The following is a 21,340-nucleotide window of genomic DNA, read 5'->3' as shown; positions in this document are numbered from 1 at the left end:
TGCCAGAGATCAATTTCTAATGGAATAATAGGAAGATTGCTACACCATTTAAATGCCCTTTTTAGCTCATCTATTTTATGGAAAAAAATTATGAGCTATTGTCATCACCTTGTCGTCGGCGTCTGCGTCGGTGTCCGGTTAAGTTTTGTGTTTAGGTCCGCTTTTCTCAGAAAGTATCAATGCTATTGCATTCAAACTTGGTACACTTACTTTCTATCATGAGGGACTGGGCAGGCAAAGTTAGATAACTCTAGCGTGCATTTTGACAGAATTATGTGCCCTTTTTATACTTAGAAAATAGAAAATTTTGGTTAAGTTTTGTGTTTAGGTCCATTTTATTCCTTAAGTATCAAAGCTATTGCTTTCATACTTGCAACACTTACTAACTATCATAAGGGAAATATATATATGTGCAGGCAAAGTTATGTAACTCTGACTGGCATTTTGACGGAATTATGGGCCCTTTATACTTAGAAAATTGAAAATTTGGTTAAGTTTTGTGTTTTGGTTCACTTTACCCCTAAAGTATCATAAATATTGCTTTCATACTTGGGACACTCACAAACTATCATATGGGGACAGTAAAGGACAAGTTGCATAACTCTGCTGTCATTTTTACAGAATTATGGCCCTTTTTTGACTTAGTAACTTTGAATATATGGTTAAATTTTGTGTTTAGATCCACTTTACTTCTAAAGTATCAAGGCTATTGCTTTCAAACTTCAAATACTTTCATGCTATCATGAGGGTACTGTACCTGACAAGTTGAATTTTACCTTGACCTTTGAATGACCTTGACTCATGGTCAAATTATAAAATTTTGCTTAAATTGCCATAACTTCTTTATTTATGATTAGATTTGATTGATATTTTGACAAAACAACTTTTTTAAAGATCATCTAATAAATAACCACCACACCCTCACACTATACCCTGCCCCAAACCCCCCCCCCCCCAAAAAAAAATTTTTTTGGAAACGGTATAAAACACAAATATTTATTTTTATAATTTTATTTTTGAAATACCGTCAAGAATCCCCCCCCCCCTCCCAAAAAAGCATTTTTTTTTTCAAATTTGGAAGATAATGTAATAAATGACCACAACCCCACACTATAACCCTCTCCACTCCACCCCTCCCTCATTTGTGATTGAAATTGAGGTCCCTTCACCTCTATAAAGAAAAATAGATGAGCGGTCTGCACCCGCAAGGCGGTGCTCTTGTTTAAAACTTATATTTGTTAATACTGAATAAAATCATCGTACTTTTTTTTCATTTATACAATTGATTATAAAAATTAATAATAATAATAATTGATATAGAAGGATGACATACCTGTTTTTAGTTGTTCATATGTTTTACAAAAATCAGATTTTATTAACTCAAAACCAGCATTATGCCTAATTTTAATTTCATTATCACCCTTAATATAATTTACTGTTTACAGTGTTTTATATTACATGATTGTGTGTTTTAGGCCGCCCAGGTGGGTTTTTTGAAGTTGATATTAATGATAGATAGATTATTGCCTTCAATCTACATCACTTTATCTCATTCTTATTATTAATAATTTATTATGAAATTTTCCATTGAAAATTTTTGTATGTTTAAAGAGATTTCTGAGTGGTCAATTATTACTTTTTTGTCATCCAATGAGATGAAGAGATGCTGTAGTTTGTTGGCCAAGCTTTTAACTGCATTTATAAGAGGCTTGTTTGGACTGTTAGTCCTTTAGGGTTATTTTATAACTTGTGTTTGTGCCAATCCTAGTTCAGTATTATTTGAGTGCTAAATGCCTTGTTTGGATGGTTTTAATTTAGAATAGGTATTTAAAACAATCCATACTAACATTTTTATTGATAAATAAACATGAAAACATTTATCCCAATTCTTATCATGAATTTGCAAATGATAAATTATAATTAATTGACCACACTTCATTTAATTAGGCAGAGGTATATAATTCTTTTCACCTCTCCTTTACTTGGTAAGAGGGAATGTCAACCATTTTGTTTTTGCAATGAATCAACAGATAACTTTCACCATTTTGACCTATGATCACCCAAACTGGTATATTGGTTACTTGGAAAGAAAGAAAAAACCTTTTGTATTTTGCTCTTGATTGCCGTTGTCTACAAATGATTAACATTTTGGAAAGTTGCTACATTTTTTTCAGTTTGGTGATTTGATTATTCATTGTGAAATCAAAGGTCAGGGTTAGAGGAGATTCAATCATGAACTTCCCATGCAATTAGATAGAAGAGAATGCTTTGAAATACGACCCTCCTTATTGGAGTGCTTGTTACTCTGTTGAAAGGAAGATGTCTATTTAATTTGAGGTCAAATGTCAAGGTCACTGGGAAAGGAAACGTGAAACTTGTTTTTGCATGATGTATAAATAACGATTTGACAAAAATATTTCTAAATTGTTATGCATATAAAAAAGTTTGCAGGTTAGTTTTATAGGAAGGAAGCCCCTAACAATTTAGAGATAACAAAATTAAAAGTTAAGGTCAAGAGGCGTACAATATTTAAAAAAATCTATAACAATTGCTATTTTTGATGACTTGGCTTTAAGTCTGGGGGAAAGGAGGGAATGTGCAGGTTTTTAAACATTTCTTAGTCTCTTTTGAAATAACATTGTAAAAGGATGATAAGTAGGCAATAATGTAAATAAAAATCATGTTTGTATCTTAACACGTAACTACTTTAAGGAAACATAAAACTCGAAGTTCAAAGGAGGCACAGTTCTACAGGTAGAATTTTGCACGTTTGAGAACAGCGTTTGAGATGTACAGAATGTTTAGTATAGAAATTCACATTAACACAATAAAGCACAAATACTGCAGTACATACTGCTCATCTGGCCTTGGTGCATTGGTATCAGAGAGGACATTAGTGAGCACAATACTCGTGTCATACACAATCTAGATATGATAGTAGATACACACACACTTTCTGTAGATGTACAATAAGCCACCATTACAGCAGTGCAGACTGCATATCTACCCTTGGTTCTTCGGCATTAAAGAGAAAACGAGTGAGCACAATACTCATACACACTCTAGATATTAAATATTAGATATATTCACACTTCCTGTACACTTTTAAGTAGTATTGTTTTTTGACTTAAATAGGACCAATTACCAACTCATTTTGTTATTTAGGTATTTGAACATCAGTTTTGTATTCGAATTTTTGATGTTTAAAATCGGTTCTAAACACTATCAGAGAACATGTATGTTTGAACTATACGGTTTAATGAAATATTTATGAATTAATTGTACACATGTTAGATGTTGATACGAACATTCATAAAAATTAATAGGTTTCAATATATGTGTTTGAAAATTTACATAGCCTACTTATTGTTAATATGATTTTGTCATTTGTGTGGTGATAAGTTATGTAATAATTGTTTTAATATTGCCAGTTTTGATCTTTGTTTTATCTTCTGGTAAGGTCACTTTGTGCACTAGCTCTTTTTAAATACATCACTGTTGGGGATAGGTAGTTTTAGTTGTAAAAAAGATGTATTTTAACAGGCTGTTATTGCTAAGCCGTGATAATAAGAGAGAGGATAACTTGTCACATGTTTATTTTTTTTAGCTCATCTATTTTTTTTTTTTTAAATTATGAGCTATTGTCATCACCTTGGCGTCGGCATCGGCGTCTGCGTCGGCGTTGGCGTCTGGTTAAGTTTTGCGTTTAGGTCCACTTTTCTCAGAAAGTATCAATGCTATTGCATTCAAACTTGGTACACTTACTTACTATCATGAGAGGACTGGGCAGGCAAAGTTAGATAACTCTGGCGTGCAATTTGACAGAATTATGTGCCCTTTTTATACTTAGAAAATTGAAAATTTTGGTTAAGTTTTGCGTTTAGGTCCACTTTTCTCAGAAAGTATGAATGCTATTGCATTCAAACTTGGTACACTTACTTACTATCATGAGGGGACTGTGCAGGCAAAGTTAGATAACTCTGGCGTGCATTTTTACAGAATTATGTGCCCTTTTTATACTTAGAAAATTGAAAATTTTGGTTAAGTTTTGTGTTTAGGTCCATTTTATTCCGTAAGTATCAAAGCTATTGCTTTCATACTTGCAACACTTACTAACTATCATAAGGGGACTGTGCAGCCAAAGTAATGTAACTCTGACTGGCATTTTGACATAATTATGGGCCCTTTTTATACTTAGAAAATTGAAAATTTGGTTAAGTTTTGTGTTTAGGTCCACTTTATTCCTACAGTATCAAAGCTATTGCTTTCATACTTGCAACACTTATTAACTATCATAAGGGGACTGTGCAGGCAAAGTTATGTAACTCTGACTGGCATTTGGAAGGAATTATGGGCCCTTTATACTTAGAAAATTGAAAATTTGGTTAAGTTTTGTGTTTTGGTCCACTTTACCCCTAAAGTATCATAGATATTGCTTTCATACTTGGAACACTCGCAAACTATCATAAGGGTTCAGTAAAAGGACAAGTTGCATAACTCTGGTTGTCATTTTTACGGAATTATGGCCCTTTTTTGACTTAGTAACTTTTAATATATGGTTAAATTTTGTGTTTCAATCCACTTTACTTCTAAGTATCAAGGCTATTGCTTTCAAACTTCAAATACTTTCATGCTATCATGAGGTTACTGTACCTGGCAAGTTGAATTTTACCTTGACCTTTGAATGACCTTGACTCTCAAGGTCAAATTATTAAATTTTGCTAAAATTGCCATAACTTCTTTATTTATGATTAGATTTTATTGATACTTTGACAAAACTACTCTTACCTGACATACCACAATAGACTCCACCCAAAACATCCCCCGTGCTCTCCCCCCCTCCCCAACCCCCCCCCCCCCCCCCCCCCCCCCCGAATCCCTCCCCTATTTTTTTTTATTTTTTTTTTTAAAGATCATCTCACAAATGACCACCACACCCTCACACTAAACCCCCCCCCCCCCCACCCCACCCCATTATTTTTTTTTGAAACGGTTAAAAAACACAAATATTTATTTTTATTATTTTATGTTTCAAATATCGTCCAATCATCGCACCCAAGAATCCCAACCCACCCCCCCTCCCCCCCACCCGAATCCCCCCCCCCCCCCCCTATTTTTTTTTTTTTTTTTTTTTTTTTTTTTTTTTTAAGATCATCTCACAAATGACCACCACACCCTCACACTACCCCACCCCCCCCCCCCAAATTTCTTTTTTTTTTTAAACGGTTAAAAATCACAAATATTTATTTTTATTATTTTATGTTTGAAATACCGTCCAACCATCGCACCCAAGAATCACCCCCCCACCCCCCCCCCCCCCCACCCCCGATTTTTTTTTTTTGCATTTTTTTCGCATTTTTGGAAAATAATGTAATAAATGTCCACACCCCCACACTATACACCCCTCTTCACTCCACCCCTCCCTCCTTTGTGATTGAAAATGAGAGTCCCTTCACCTTTAAAAAGAAAATAGATGAGCGGTCTGCACCCGCAAGGCGGTGCTCTTGTTCAATTTAGTTATACTTACTATAGTCTAATTTTTATCGCTTGAAAGCAACTATTTTGATGTCATTGGTACAGTTGAAATTATGTTCACAAGACATTCAAAGAATTCCCGGAATTGAGGAATGAGCATTACTTTGTGTGCATGAATTTTGTTTAAACTAAAGACAACAACATGAATGTGTGTACTGTTTTATTAGCTTTTGGTGGACCCATTTAGTTTGTGTTTACAATAAAATGAAATCATTATGCAATCATTTTAAAGAATAGGGTGTTAGTAGGCATAAAAGATTCATTAATCAAAGTACTGACAGTACTGGTGTGACGATGCTTTTGAAGAGGATTGATATAAAGGCATCTATTTAAGTTTATCTTCATCACCACAATTGTGTATGTGGGTACGAAAATTTTGGATAGGAAAAAAAATGGGTACAAACATTTTGGCTACAAAAATTATGCAAAAAAAAAAGTTGGTACGAAAAAAGATTTGGTTACGAAAAAAAAAATGGGTAGGAAAAAAAAATTGTGTAGGAAAAAAAAATTGGGTTTGAACAAAATTTGGGTACAAGCAAAAACTTGGGTACGAAAAATGTAGGGTACGGAAAAAAAATAATGGGGGTATGGGGAAGTACCGTAATTACTATATGTTTTCGGACACTTAAAAATAATATTTTATTTCGTGTCCGAAAACTTAGATACGAAAAATATTCACAAAATACAGGTGTCCGAAAACTTAGAGTCGAAAATTGAAGTGTCCAAAAATAGCGTCAATTTTATCAACGTCACCGGTAATAGCACGCGCTTGTAAAATACCATGCCGTATAGTATAAATTACAGTTATATATTTTTGCACTGCATTTTTAATAATTTTAAATGCTTAATTTATTTGACAGAAAGTTACTGCAAGGTTGTACTTTGACCAACGAGTTCAAAGATGAGCATGTAATGTACCGATACTCGCTAGTATGAACCTGTAATTAACGCAATACAAAAGCAAACTATGAATTCTTTGTTTGTTCATTTCCGATAATTGTTGTCTAACACCTTCCGTTTTTGTAAAACTTGCAATAGGGTGCATCACACTTTGAAGCGTTTAGTATTTGTCACAGTTATTTAATTGAGAAGGGGTAGTACAATTTCGGTAGATAATTGAACTGTTAATTGGCACTTCCCCTGGTAATTGTCATAACGCTTATGCTATCGGGCGAAACAATTGTTTAATATCGGTTTACAAGGTTATTTACCTGATAACGCAAATGTAATGGTCCGTTTCCCTCAGGCATGCACCTGCCATGTTTTAAGATGTTAACCCCATGATCGAAGTGTCATTAGATATCCAAAACAGGACCGAAATTTTGTAAAATGGCGCTGTAAAATATACTGTCCTAAAAATTAGAGACATTAATTATGGACGAAAACTCGTGTGTCTGAATATTAGGAGTCACGAAAAATAATTATTTTTGCTAAAAAAGGGGTGTCTGAAAACTTAGAGTGGCCGAAAACATAGAGTAATTACGGTAGTACCCGTGGGGAACTTGATCCATGCAGCGAAACTGGGAGGCGGGTTACATTCTCGATCAAATATAACAAGCAATATCTTAGTACAGATATTTGACGTGTATTTTTTGTACGTTTTATCTTAAAATTAACGTTCTGTTACAGTAAAATGTTTGTGGGTTATAACATTACGTTTCAGCATATAATTTCAAAACTTGACATGCTCTTTAATTACACCATGCTCTTTAATTTCACATGTATATCATACCAAACTTTATATTGCGTTGTTTCCTTTCCTAAGTTAATGATGCTATGTGTACGGACGTGATTTCACATGCCCATGTGCATGAACATATAATTATTTGCTTTTGATTATTGTTTTTTTCTCTAATTCAATAAGCTTAGGCATGTTTTTTCGTAAGTACGGCAATAATTTCATGATGATTCCTGAAATTAGGTATGAGCACATAGTGATAAGAGCACTTGAATATGTGAGTTCGCCCATGAACACATGGTAAGGTTAACTAAATCTCCGCGATATGACCTAATAAGTGTTTAAAACAGCAAACAAAATCCAACAAACGAATGAATTATCAAAGATAGTGTGTGCACTGATGTGGCTCTGTAATTTCTGTTTGAAAAGTTTATTAAATATGCAAAATGAGAAAGCATTAGCGTTAGGGAGAGTTTCACAGATGTCATACGGCTATTATGCTGTTTATATACCAAAATCGCTACAACGTTTACAAATGGCAGGTTCGAAATAATTTGTTTTCTTTAAGCTCATGATCGCGTTGAAAGTTAATTATACACGTTTTAATTTGCAATGTATATACTGATTCACGACAAATGTCAAATACAATACAGAAAAAGCATAGTTGTTTCATTGATCTATAAACATATAATGGATTGAATATAACTGATTTAAAATTAACGTTTTCAAACTATTATTAAATCTTTTTCCCAGAATATGCTGTCCTATTTATAGCTGAGCTTCCTATACATTTATCAATGATAATCAGCGAGGTATGCAGATTAGAAAAATCGAGCTATCTCAATCGGGATGGCTCTGTCTTTTACATAGGTCGCCATTGTGAAGAATTTTTTCATGGTATGATAACTTTGCAGCATCGTCAAAAACTGTTGTTCACATAATTGTTTTCATTCATTTGAGTTCTATTCTTTTAGGCAATACAGTCAGAGTCAATGTTTAATGAGTACCGTGACAGTTTTAGCTCATCTGAAGGTGTATGCTGCAAGTTTAACCCTTTTCCACTCAGAAGTAAAGTGAAAATGACTATTTGTAAGCAGCATCAAAACCAGAACTGCCTGCGAGTAACTCGCAGAATGTCCAGGTTTTATGCTGTTGGCTGCTCATCAGTATCTTAGGGTTGGAAATAAAGCCTTTAAAACTTGTTTAAAGTAAATAAGTCTTTAATTATATTTAACTTTCTAAGGGACCACAAATGCGTCAAAAAACGTATGTAAGGGGTAAAGGATAAACAGGCTGTTATTACTAAGCCATGATAATAAGAGAGAGGAGAACTTGTAACATGGTTATTATTTTTGTCAATTAAGTTATGCTTTATTTTGATGTGCTTGGTACAGATGATTTTAGGTTAACAAGACATTAGCAAAGAAGTATCCCGGAATTCAGGAATGTGCTTAACTTTGTGTGCATGAATTTTGTTTAAACTAAAAAGACAAAAACATGAGTGGATGTACTGTTTTGTTAGCTTTTGGTGGACCCATTAAGTTTGTCTTTACAATAACATGAAATAATTATGAAATCATTTTAAAGAATAAGGTGTTACATAATTGCTGTTATACATTTGAGTTCTGTTCCATCAGAGTCAATTTTTAATGAGTCATGTGACAACAATTCCAACTCATCTAAAGGTATGTTAACTGGTTTAACTTTCATTTATGAGGTTGATCATGTGTCATATTGTTAATCTTCTAGATGGGACGATGGATTTGGACAAGTTCAAGGGTAATATCATGCAGTTATGGAATGAGTTTTGTTTTACAGATCCTCTTTGAATGATTGAATGAATTTTCACCTGTACAATACATTTCCTGGAATGACCCAATTTCCAATAGTTTGACATATTGAGGTTTGAACGATAAGCTGCTGTATTGGATCAGGAAATAATATACAGAGATACAGAAGTAGTGCGTTCACCACTCGATTTGTCCTGTATGACATGCGCATGTTAATGTTTCTCCTGTATGCAATTTTCTCCTTATCCCCTGACTTTAGACTATGTATTATTTACATGATTTGTAATTGTAAATTCAAAGTATAATATTTATCTTGGTTTTAAATTTTAAATGGAAAACTCTTTGTTTTCCCGTGCATTTTGCCTTGAAATCATATTTTCAATTCTTCTTTACAATACAAAATGTAATTCGTGTTGCATGTAGAATATTTTTCATAGACAAAGGGTGCCTAAAATAAAAAAATGCTTGAGACCTTAAAACTGACTGTTAACTTTTACCTTGTTCAACCTTATTTTTATGCCCCCCACCACTATAGTGGGGGACATATTGTTTTTGCCCTGTCTGTTGGTTGGTTTGTGTGTTTGTTTGTGCAAACTTTAACATTTGCAATAACTTTTGCAATATTGAAGATAGCAACTTCATATTTGGCATGCATGTGTATCTCATAGAGCTGCACATTTTGAGTGGTGAAAGGTCAAGGTCATCCTTCAAGGTCAAAGGTAAATATATGGGTCAAAATAGCTAATTTAATGTACACTTTTGCAGTATTGAAGATAGCAGCTTGATATTCGGCATGCATGTGTATCTCATGGAGCTGCACATTGTGAGTGGTGAAAGGTCACAGTCATCATTCAAGGTCAAAGGTCAAACATATGGGGACATAGTGTTTCACAAACACATGGCTTGTTTGTGTTTGAAATAAAGTCATATTGAATGCTGTTTGGTTATCATTTTTTCAAAGTTTACAACATATTTGTTATAATTAAATAACTATAAAGTGCTCTTTGTTATTTTTTTTTATTTACTTTCGATTGTTAAGTGATTTTCTCGCATCTTTGTTAGTAGTGAATGAATTAAAACAGTGTGTTTTTACATGATTTATAAATGTGTGTATGCAATGCACATGTTACATGTATATGTCAACTTGATTGTTACTGTTTTATTGAATCTACCATAGAGACCCCAATTTAATATTGCAGTCTGCTCAAAATATCCCTATTAAATTCAGTAAAATGCTTAGACAGACATTTTGTTGAAATTCTATTGAACATATGTTATTGATTTAAAAAAATAGTATTTTTTAAGATTCTTAACATTTTTTTACATTAAAAAAACACCATAACACAGTATATATTTATTGGATATTTAAGCTTAGTTTGACCTTTCTATCACTTGATTTCCACAGATAAATAATTTTTGTGTCTGACATTTAATATCTGCGTTGAATGTATTGTAGATACAGAGGGGATCATGCCGAAGAAGTTGGAGGAGATTGCATACCAGGCCTCGGACAAGGTGTACGGCAAAGAGGATACAGGGCCATATGAGTGCCTCAGGTTTGCATTAATATTGTTGTTATGACGGTTTTCATTGAAATTGTGGTGCTGAACGTTGAGATTAAATCCTCATTAGATGCCTCATGTTTGCATTGAAACTGTTGAACTAAAGATTATTAAGATAAGTATTCTGCCTTACATTTGTATTGAAACTGTTATTTGTATGGTTTAGATGGATTTTTTTTTTGTAAATTGTGCCAAAGGTTTGCATTCAAACTGTTGTGCCTAAGGTTTAGATTAAACTTATCCCTTAGGTTTGTTTTAAAATTGTTGTGCGCAAGGTTTAGATACAAATGTTGCCTTAAGTTTGCACTGAAATTGTTGTACTGAAGGTATAGATTAAAGTTAAGCCGCATGCATGGCTTTAGGTTTGCATGGAAAATTTTGTACTGAAGTTTAGATTTTAATTTTCCCTCAGATTTTCATTGCAATTGTGCTGAAGGTTTAAATTAAAATTTTGACTGAGTTTTGCATATAAATTGTTGTGATGAGAGAAAATTCCAATAATGAAATATCCTGTTACATACATTATGAAGAATCTGCTTTTATTCCAGGTTGTCATTTGGTGTGGTTGTTGGCACAATGAACAGGACTGCTAATGCCATGGAAAATGGGGAGTATGACTTTGATGGAACAGTGGATAAACGGGTAACATGATAACTCAAATCATATTAAAGTAAATAATAGTGAAACAAAAGAGGACAATGCCCCTAAAATGTCATGTTTTGGAAAAATAATAAGCCTTTAAATGGACTAAATTGTAGATTTGTCATTTTTTGAAAAAAAAAAGTACGTTTTGAGTGAAACTTTTCAAGCCAGTTCAAGATTCAAAATGAAATATCAACATTAAAAGTGTTATCTTTTGGCAGCATTTAAACATATATACTTATTTATTCAAAATGTGAAAATACTTTGGTGAGCATGAAGAAAACGCTGAATCAATAAAAAAAAAAAATCTACTTTATTTCCAATATTGCCAGAGAGAATTCCTTGTCAATGTTTCTATAAATGCAGACAGATTTTCACCTCCAGAAATTGCAGTATTTTATTATATAGGCAATACACCCAGTACTTATTCATTCTATGAATGACACAATATTTGGAATACACCCTCAGAGCACTTGTTCTGTGTTCATATTGCCATATACATGGATCTTGTTCGCTTCTAAGGCATACACTGTTATGCCTTAGAATCTTGCTATGATGAAATGGGGCTTAATGCATGTGTGTAAAGAGTGGTCCCAGATATGCCTGTGCAGTCCATATAGGCTTAGCAAAAATGAAATCTAAGTGAAAAGTGTCATCCCTAAAAAGGCCTGTGGGAACTGTGAAGGCTATTCTGGGTCAACACTGTACACACATGCACTAAACACGGGTTTCACAGGCTCATTTTTATTTAACAGCCTGTGCCCCCAGTTGTGCTGCGGTCAAACACGATCAAGGCCCAGATCTCGGATATTGAGGCTCTCAAAGTGAAGATGGAGAACAAGGAGGAATCCATCAAGGAACTCAAGAAACAACTCAAAATAAAGGTTAGTTACCATGACTACCAACATTTATTTATCCCATTCATGTGATGCCCTTATTGAGAAAATAATACCACATCACTAAACCTAGGTGTATTAAAAACTTGTTGAAAACACATGCAAGATAGATACATCATTTTGTGTTTTTTAATGTTCTTGTTAAATTTTGATGTTTTTAAGTGTTTTATAGTGTTGTTTTCAACCATTTCTTTTGTTAACTTTCGAAATGAAGACAGAAACATAAAACAAATGATTGCTAAATAAAATACCAGGTAACTGTTGAACACAGATAAGTTTATTAGCTTAGCACAAAACCCGCACTATTGTTGTCGAAAAGATACAGTAGGAATCTGCATTTTAATGAAAAGAAGAAAAAACTGCAATTACAATGACCTTGCATTATGTTATCTAAAAAAGTACAATAAAATAGGTACACTAACTACTTCAAAAATAATTCAATCCTGAAACCTTAACACTATGCTCTGTGTTAATAAATTGAGGTTTGATACTTAAGTTTCCCATATTTACTGACAACAATCAAGGCTTCAACATTTTGTGATATGTTGATATATATACAAGTCTACAACTAGTCTGCCAACTTATTCATGCAGGCTGTGTGGGTCTGTGATAATTTCAATCACGACTTTTCCAATTTAAGTCTATGTAAATACACCATGGTATCTTATATATCTTATTTTGAAGCTTTTTTATGCCCCCGGTAGGGTGGCATATAGCAGTTGAACTGTCTGTCAGTCAGTGTGTCTGTCCGTCTGTCCGAAAAAACCCTTTAACATTGGCCATTATTTTTTAAAATATTGAATATAGCACCTTGATATTTGGCATGCATGTGTAATCTCATGGAGCTGCACATTTTGAGTGGTAAAATTTCAAGGTGAACATCATCCTTCAAGGTCTAGGGTTGAAAAAACAAAGTCAAGGGAAGTAATAAGCTTTAAATGGACATAGTTACCTGTCCTGCCCAGGTATATATTTTGTAAAATAAATCAAAGCAGGGCAGTAGGCAGCATTGTGTTTCTGACAAACACATTGTGGTAAAAGGTTTAAGGGAAGTAATAAGCTTTAAAAAGGGAGAAAATTATTCAATATTGAAAACATAGCCACTTTATATATTTGGCATGCATGTGTATCTCATGGAGCTGCACATTTTTAGTGGTGAATCTACAGTCACGGTAGTGGCTTTTAATTATTTGCTACTAAAAATAGACATTTGTTACAATTATTTTCAAGGGAAGTAATTTATATAATTATAAATCTCATATTATATATTTCCTTACCAAGAATTGAAGTTCTTTTCACAGTTACTGTACAGATTTATTATTTTGATTATTTATAGGGCTGTCACGATTCACCGGTATACCGGTATATCGCGGTGCATGTCGTGAAAAAAATCGCACCGCGGTACGGCGTTGCCGCACCGTTTTTTTTAATATTATTATATTTGCACAGATATAAATACATTACATAATTATTTTGATATAGATATCGTTTTGAAAAATGTAGAAGCGGTTCAAAAGGGCTAAATAAATAATCCGTTAATATCCAGGTCAAGCAAGCGCTTCCACTTGTAGATGTTTAACTTTCACGTTTAAAATACGGCGATGTATGGGTCCGTACCTTTTTTGGAATAAGGGACAGATTTCCTTTGCAAATAAGTTCATAATTATCCAAAAGATGTTTATTCTATTTCTTATTTTCTTTCTTTAGTATATCGATCGTTCAAAGCATGGCACTTCCGAATCATGTTATCTTAAGATTCTGAATAAGTCGAGGAAGAGTCAGAACGCTACGGATTTTCAATACTGGGCCCGCTGACTCCGCATATTGAACATGCCCTTGAAGCGTTCGATGTTTCACAGAACGTAGTCACAGCTATTGTAAACAACATGGCGGACATTTTAGAAAAAGACGCGAACAATAACAATGACTACTTCTATCAAGTTTATTACATTTTCTTTTACAGTTTCTAGTCATACTATGATACCAGTGTTTTCTGGTTATTGAGTTTAATAAAGTTTGTAAAACTTGTTATTCTGCTGTCTTCTTCACAGATACATATTCTGTAAAATATCGCGGTACGTACCGCGATACAGTGTTGCCGTACCACGATATACCGCGGTACGCTCACGGCGTATCGTGACAGCCCTAATTATTTATAACCCAAATTAATGATTTGTAAAAGTTTTTTTTAAATGATATAATTATAATATTTTTGATGTTCATTACATACCTGTGGACTTATGTCCATAGATACATGATCAACTCTGGCTATGATTATGATTATGAAAAAGAAAAAACGCAAACTCTGGCTATGATCTCTTTTAAATCACAGGCCTGGGTTGTCAGTAATGTCTATCATGGTCATAAAATTGACTGTGAGACCCTCCCCACCCCCCACCCCCAGTTGGATTGGACAAAATTCAAGGGAAGTAATAACCTTTAAAGGGAGATGAATCCTATACCTGCCAAATGATAAATAGAAATTTTATTTCAATGCGGCGCAGTAGGGGGCATTGTGTTTCTGACAAACACATCTCTTGTTTCATTGCAATTTTGCATTCTTATTCTCAAGCCTGTATTTCCATGTCAGCCTTTTTTTCCCCATTTTCGTCGTTTGTAAATCACTTTGATCAGAGGGAATACCATTTTTAACCTACAATGCATTGAATTAACAAATCAAGACGGTGACCCCAGCTTAAATCTTGTTTTATATCAAACTTTGTTTTTTACAATTGATAATATGTTTTTACACTTTTGAATCTGTTCATTGAAGCCATGTGGAAAAAAGTGTCAATAATCAATAAGAAAATGCCATACAAACTACACTGTGTATCTGTTTTTTACAGCAAGAGGAGATAAGTGAACAGCAACTCCGTGTGGGCCAGGTGGAGAAGAAGTTGGAGACTGCGTCACGTGACTCGGAGGAGAAGGTGGACATCATACAGAGGAAACTGGACGACACCACCAACAACATGAGGAAAAAGGAGAAGTATGCTAGTCTTGTGTAAACCTTTATTTTACTTGATAGCTTCTAAAACATTCACAAGAAAAGTATAGAACTTATATAACTTTGTGCCCTGGTGCCCCCCCCCCCCCAACTCCAATTTAGAAATTACTTTTTCATTTACATCAAATCTATAAAATGGGGTGAAAAATGTCTGCCAACTAAAAATATAACATCTTGAATAATCACTTCATACGCAAATTGTTGTTAACATTTCAAATATCCAGTTACCACTTCAGTTGGAACACCCGATGTAACGGCCCTTCTGGTTTTTCAGGGAGTTCGAGCAGACAATGGATGCCCTCCAGGCTGATATAGACACGCTGGAGCAGGAAAAACAGGAGCTCAAGGAACGCCTCAGTGTCCTCTCTAAGAAAACACTCCTAGAGGGGCTCTCACGTCAGGCTGGACACTCCGGTATGCTGTGGTATTTTCTTGTAGTTCTTGGTCAATTAGAATGTCGTACAATCTGGTATGTTGAAGGTGCTCCGGTTGTTGGAAGTTAGAATATCTCAGTGTCCTCTCTAACAAAACACTCGTTGAGGGTCTCACACGCCAGGCTGGACACTCCGGTATGCTGTGGTATTGATTAGTAGTTGTGGTTGCCTTTGAAGAAAATACTTCTAGTTTATATCACGCATACAGTCAGAAATTCTTGTGTGTTGTTATTGTTATAACATTGTTATTCTTGTTATTTTTGCTTTATGATATTGTGTTGTGTGATGCTCTGTGTGTATTGGGTTAAGTCTGTAGCTTATATTTCTGTTATATTATTCTGTTAGTTATTGGTATTTTGATTAGTATTTGTGCATTTTCCATCATAGAAAACTCCTTGAAAGTTGGATTGTCAGCTTGACACTCTGTTGTGTAGATAGATTTGCTTGATGTTCTTGTTGGTAGGTTGGAATGTCTTTTTGTTCTATCAAAGAAAACACTTCTAGAAGGTCTCGTATATTGTAGATGATTGGAAGACTATCTGCTAGAGGGTCTCATACGTCAGGCTGAGCATTCCTTTTTTGTTGTCAATAGTATTTCCCATAAGGTGTAGTTGGTAGATTGGAATGCCTCATTGTCCTCTAGAAGAAAACACCTCAAAAAGACTCTTGTCCAGCAGGGCATTCTCATGTGTTGAATTTACTTATTGTTATTTGGTGCTTTAGGAGAGGTTAACTTTCTAGCTCACCTGATTGCTCCGGTGAGCTTTTGTGACCGGTCTTTGTCCGTTGTACGTCCGTTCATTAACATTTGTTCGTAAACACTCTAGAGGCCACATTTATTGTCCGATATTCATGAAACTTGGTCAGAAGCTTTGTCCCAATGAAATCTCGGTCGAGTTCGAAACTGGGTCGTGCCTGGTCAAAAACTTGGTCACTAGGTCAAAAAAAGGAAAAACTTGTAAACACTGTAGAAGTCACATTTCATGCCAAATCTTCATGTAACTTTGTCAAAATGTTTGTCTTAATGATATGTTGGTTGAGTTCAAAAGTAGTTCTGGTCCGTTGAAAAACATGGCCGCCAGTGGGCGGGGCAGTTTTCCTTATTTGGCTATAGAGAAACCTTGTAAACACTCTGGAAGTCACCATTTTTTGCCCAATCATCAAGAAAGTTGGTCAAAACATTGGTTTTATTGATTTCTCGGACAAGTTCGAAAATGGTCCAGATCGGAAAAAAAACATGGCCGCCAGTGGGCGGGGCATTTTTCTCTATATGTATATAGTGAAAACATGTCAACACTCACATTTTTGGCCCAATGTTCATAAAAATTTGTCAGAACTTTGTTAACCAGGTTTTCCGAAGGAAAAAACTGGTTATTAAATTGGCGATGTCGGCGGGCGGGTGGAACAAGCTTATCCGGGCCATAACTTTGTCGTTCATTGTCAGATTTTAAAATCATTTGGCACATTTGTTCACCATCATTAGACGGTGTGTTGCGCAAAAGAATTACGTCAATATCTCCAAGGTCAAGGTCACAATTTGTGTTTGAAGGTCAAAAATGGCCATAATGAGCTTGTCCAGGCCATATCTTTGTCGTTCATTGTCAGATTTTAAAATCATTTGGCACATTTGTTCACCATCATTAAACGGTGTGTCACGCGAAACAATTACGTTGATATCTCCAAGGTCAATGTCACAATTTGAGTTTGAAGGTCAAAAATGGCCATAAATGAGCTTGTCTGGGCCATTACTATGTCATTCATTGCGACATTTTAAAATCATTTGGCACATTTGTTCACCATTATTGGACAGTGTGTCGCGCGAATGAATTAAGTCAATATCTCCAAGGTCAAGGTCGCCACAACTAAAAATAGATTGATTTTGAAACAACTATGTAACTATGCACATTTTGATTTGTCTCTCTTTATCAGACTTTTTTTATGCCCCCTTTCGAAGAAAAGGGGGCATATAGTGATCGGTCTGTCTGTCTGTCTGTGTCTGTCCGTCTTTCCGTCACACTTTGCGTTTAGGTTTAGAAAAATGCTCATAACATCTATGTCCCTTGAGATATTACCTTCATATTTGGTATTCATGTGTATATGGACAAGGCCTTTCCATACGCACACAATTTTTTACCCCTGTGACCTTGACCTTGAAGTTAGGGTCCGCGTTTAGGTTTCAAAATCTGCGTTTAGGTTTCGAAAAATGCTTAACTTCTATGTCCCTTGAGATATAACCTTCATATTTATATTTTGGTATGCATGTGTATATGGACAAGGCCTTTCCATACGCACAATTTTTTTTTCCCCTGTGACCTTGATCTTGAACTAAGGGTGCGCGTTTAGGTTTCGAAATCTGCGTTTAAGTTTCAAAAAATGCTCATAACTGCTATGTCCCTTGAAATATAACCTTCATATTTGGTATGCGTGTGTATATGGACAAGGCCTTTCCATACGCATACAATTTTTTACCCCTGTGACCTTGACCTTGAAATTATGGTCCGCGTTGAGGTTTCAAAATCTGCATTTAGATTTTGAAAAATGCTCATAACTTCTATGTCCCTTGATATATAACCTTCATATTTGGAGAAACTCTCTAGAAGTCACATTTTTTGCCCAATTTTCATGAAATTTGGTCAGAACATTTGTTTCCTTGATACGTGAGTTGAGTTGGAAAATGGTTCCGGTCAGTTGAATAACATGGCTGCCGGGGGGGGGGCAGTTTTCTTATATTTATAAATTTAAAAAAAGCTTTGTGAACATTCTAGAAGTCACATTTTTTGCCCAATCATCATGAAACTTGGTGAATAGATTTGTTTTATATATATCTCAGATGAGTTTGCAAATGGTCCCGATGGGTCAATAAACATGGCTGCCAGGTGGGTGGGGCAGTTTTCCTTATGTGACTATATAGAGAGAAACCTTGTGATCGAACAATATAGAAGTCACCTTTTTTGCCTAATCATCTTGAAACTTAGTCAATAGATTGGTTTTATTGATTTCTTGGACAAGTTGGAAAATGGCTCAGATCGGTGAAACACACTTTTTAGCTCACCCAATTGCTCAGGTGAGGTTTTAGGATTGGTCTTTGTCCACTGTCCGTCTGTCCACATTTGGTTTGTAAACACTCTAGCATTCACATTTCTCAAGCATTCTTTATCAAAGTTGCTGAAAGATCTCAGTCAAGTTTGATGTTGAGCAAAATCACATAATTAATGCCATAATTATTGCCCTTAGATTGTCCAAATTTTCATTATATTATACAAAAATTCTTGTAAGCAAAGTTTGATGTTTGGTAAGGGGGGTCAACTTAAAATATAGGTCACCATTTCAAATCTTACAAAAACAAAAACACTCCCTCCGCCAGAGTTTTGGTTCAATAATGATAAAACTTGACCAGGATGTTTGTCTGGTCAATATCTAGGTCATGTTTGACATTAGGTAAAGATTGAATGAACCGACTCCTCTCAGGTGAGCGAACTAGGGCCATCTTGGCCCTCTTGTTTATATAAAAGAATTAATTTTGTATGCATTGATTTGATTTATTATTGTATTAATTTCATCTGCCAATCAGACATCTTTTTTCTTATCCTTAACATAATATCAAGGGCATATTTCTTCTTATAAAGGAAAGCCTATGAAAACTTCTTTTATTGGATGAAGTTTTATAATACCCGGTATTGCCTAAAAGTGCTATTGGGTATGTTTTCCACTTGAACTCTACTTCATGTTTGCTCCTAGCAATTGGGTATGTTTCACTTCATACCTACTTCATAGGGTATATTATACACTAGATCTTGAATTTATTGGGTATGATTGACACTAGATCTCTATTTCATAGGGTATATTTTACACAAGATCTCTACTTCAGCAGGTATGTTTTACACGATGTCTTTACTTCATTGGGTATGTTTTACACTAGATCTCTACTTCATCGGGTAGGTTTTACACAATATCTTTACTTCATTGGGTATGTTTCTCACTTGATCTCTACTTCATTGGGTATGTTTTACACGATACCTTTACTTCATTAGGGCTGTTTTACACTAGATCTCGACTTCATTGGGTATATTTTACACTAGATCAGATCTCTAATTCATCGCGTTTGTTTTACACAAGATATCTACTTCATCTGGTACGTTTAACACTATATCTCTATAGTTCATTGGGTATATTGTACACCATATCTCTTCTTCATTGGTTATGTTTTAAACTAGAACTCTAGTTAATGGGCTATGTTTAACGCTATATGTCTACTTCATTGGGTATTTTTAACCAGGTTTTCCGAAGGTAAAATTTACCAGGTTCTCGAAAGAAAACACTGGTTATTAGATTGGCGAATGTCGGTGGCGGGCTGGCGGGTGGAACAAGCTTGTCTGGGCCATAACTTTGTCGTTCATTGTGAGATTTTAAAATCATTTGGCACATTTGTTTACCATCATTGGACGTTGTGTTGCGCGAAAGAATTACGTCGATATCACCAAGGTCAAGGTGGCCACGACTAAAAATTGATTGATTTTGAAACAAGGGGGGTAACTATGAACATGTAACAATGCACATTTTGAGTTTTCTCCCTTTATCAGACTTTTTTTTAAATTGAAAACCTGGTTTTTTGACGATTTTGTCCCTTGTTTACACTAAATCTCTACTTAATTGGGTATGTTTTACCTTAGATCTCTACTTCATTGGTTATGTTTTACACAGTATGTTTTCTTCATTGGGTACGTTTTACACAGTATTTCTTCTTCATTGGGTATGTTTGACACTATATCTTTAACTTATTGGGTATGTTTTACACTAGATCTCTTGTTCATTGGGTATATTTCACACAATATCTTTACTTTGTGTGTGTTCCTGTCTTTCCAGCTGCCTCCAGTGCAGGTGCCCTATCTCCTAGCAGCAGCTTCTCTGCCCAGGAATCCCCTGTCCTACTGGCACAGGTATGTATTATATAGGACACTGGCTGATATAACAGAAACTGGTTAATGTAGCCTGTATGGTATTGCTTGACTGGCACTGCCCCTTTTATATCTTCTTTGAAGATATAAATCTGATACAAAGGAGCCTGATATGAGCCAAATCATGCAAAAATGGGTCTTACGCCATGTGCAGCCAGTATAGATCCTGATTAGCTTTACAAAAGCTGCGCTGTCCGCTACTAAGTCAGGGTAGCCCTTGACCAGACTGCTCATATGCGCAGGCTTTGCTTGGCTAGTCTGGTTGTCTTGGCTTGGCTAGTCTGGTTGTCTTGGCTTGGCTAGTCTGGTTGCAAATGGTTAACCCCCCACCCTCCCCGTTTTACATTCACAGGTGATATAATGTTTTATGTTAGGTTTGTAGAGATGTCATGTGAAGATTTATATCATATTACTCAGAATTAATTATTTCAGTAAAAAACTAATCAGATTCAACACAACAAACAATAAATACCAAGATATAATGCATTTTAGACACTAAAAGCAACAAATATATAGCAAAAAGAATGTTGTTTTACAAATATGAAACACAAGTGCTCATTTATTCATAATTAAGACATCAAACATAACACAACCTATTAATTCCAGCTAAATTTGCTGTGTTGTAGCAATTATGTTTCATTACCGGTATTTCTTTAAAAATAGGGGCATGGAGGTTTGATTAACAGAAAAACAGGTTACTGTTTATGATTTTGTAATATATCAGACTGAGCACAAATTATGTCGTGTTCTGAGAAAACTGGGCTTAATTCATGTGCGTAAAGTGTCGTCCCAGATTAGCCTGTGCAGTCTGCACAGGCTAATCAGGGACGTCACTTTCCGC

General features: G+C 35.0%; 1 protein-coding gene across 12 annotated transcripts in view; it reads left to right on the top strand.

The window, feature by feature from the left end:
- Positions 1-21,340, top strand: part of LOC127871107 (dynactin subunit 1-like) — an 83,390-nt gene that overhangs the window by 54,118 nt on the left and 7,932 nt on the right. For 11 of the 12 annotated variants that reach the window (XM_052413803.1, XM_052413795.1, XM_052413793.1 and 8 more), the window contains 7 exons: positions 8,963-8,992; positions 10,460-10,559; positions 11,114-11,207; positions 11,963-12,091; positions 14,950-15,092; positions 15,385-15,524; positions 20,408-20,481. In XM_052413803.1, the coding sequence (XP_052269763.1) occupies positions 8,963-8,992; positions 10,460-10,559; positions 11,114-11,207; positions 11,963-12,091; positions 14,950-15,092; positions 15,385-15,524; positions 20,408-20,481 (710 nt within the window). The remainder of the gene's footprint in view (positions 1-8,962; positions 8,993-10,459; positions 10,560-11,113; positions 11,208-11,962; positions 12,092-14,949; positions 15,093-15,384; positions 15,525-20,407; positions 20,482-21,340) is intronic. The other variant, XM_052413794.1, reaches the window with a different exon arrangement.

This window comes from Dreissena polymorpha, chromosome 3 (genome assembly GCF_020536995.1).
Source record: "Dreissena polymorpha isolate Duluth1 chromosome 3, UMN_Dpol_1.0, whole genome shotgun sequence".
NCBI lineage: Eukaryota > Metazoa > Mollusca > Bivalvia > Myida > Dreissenidae > Dreissena > Dreissena polymorpha.
This window is presented reverse-complemented; position numbering and strand designations above follow the sequence as displayed.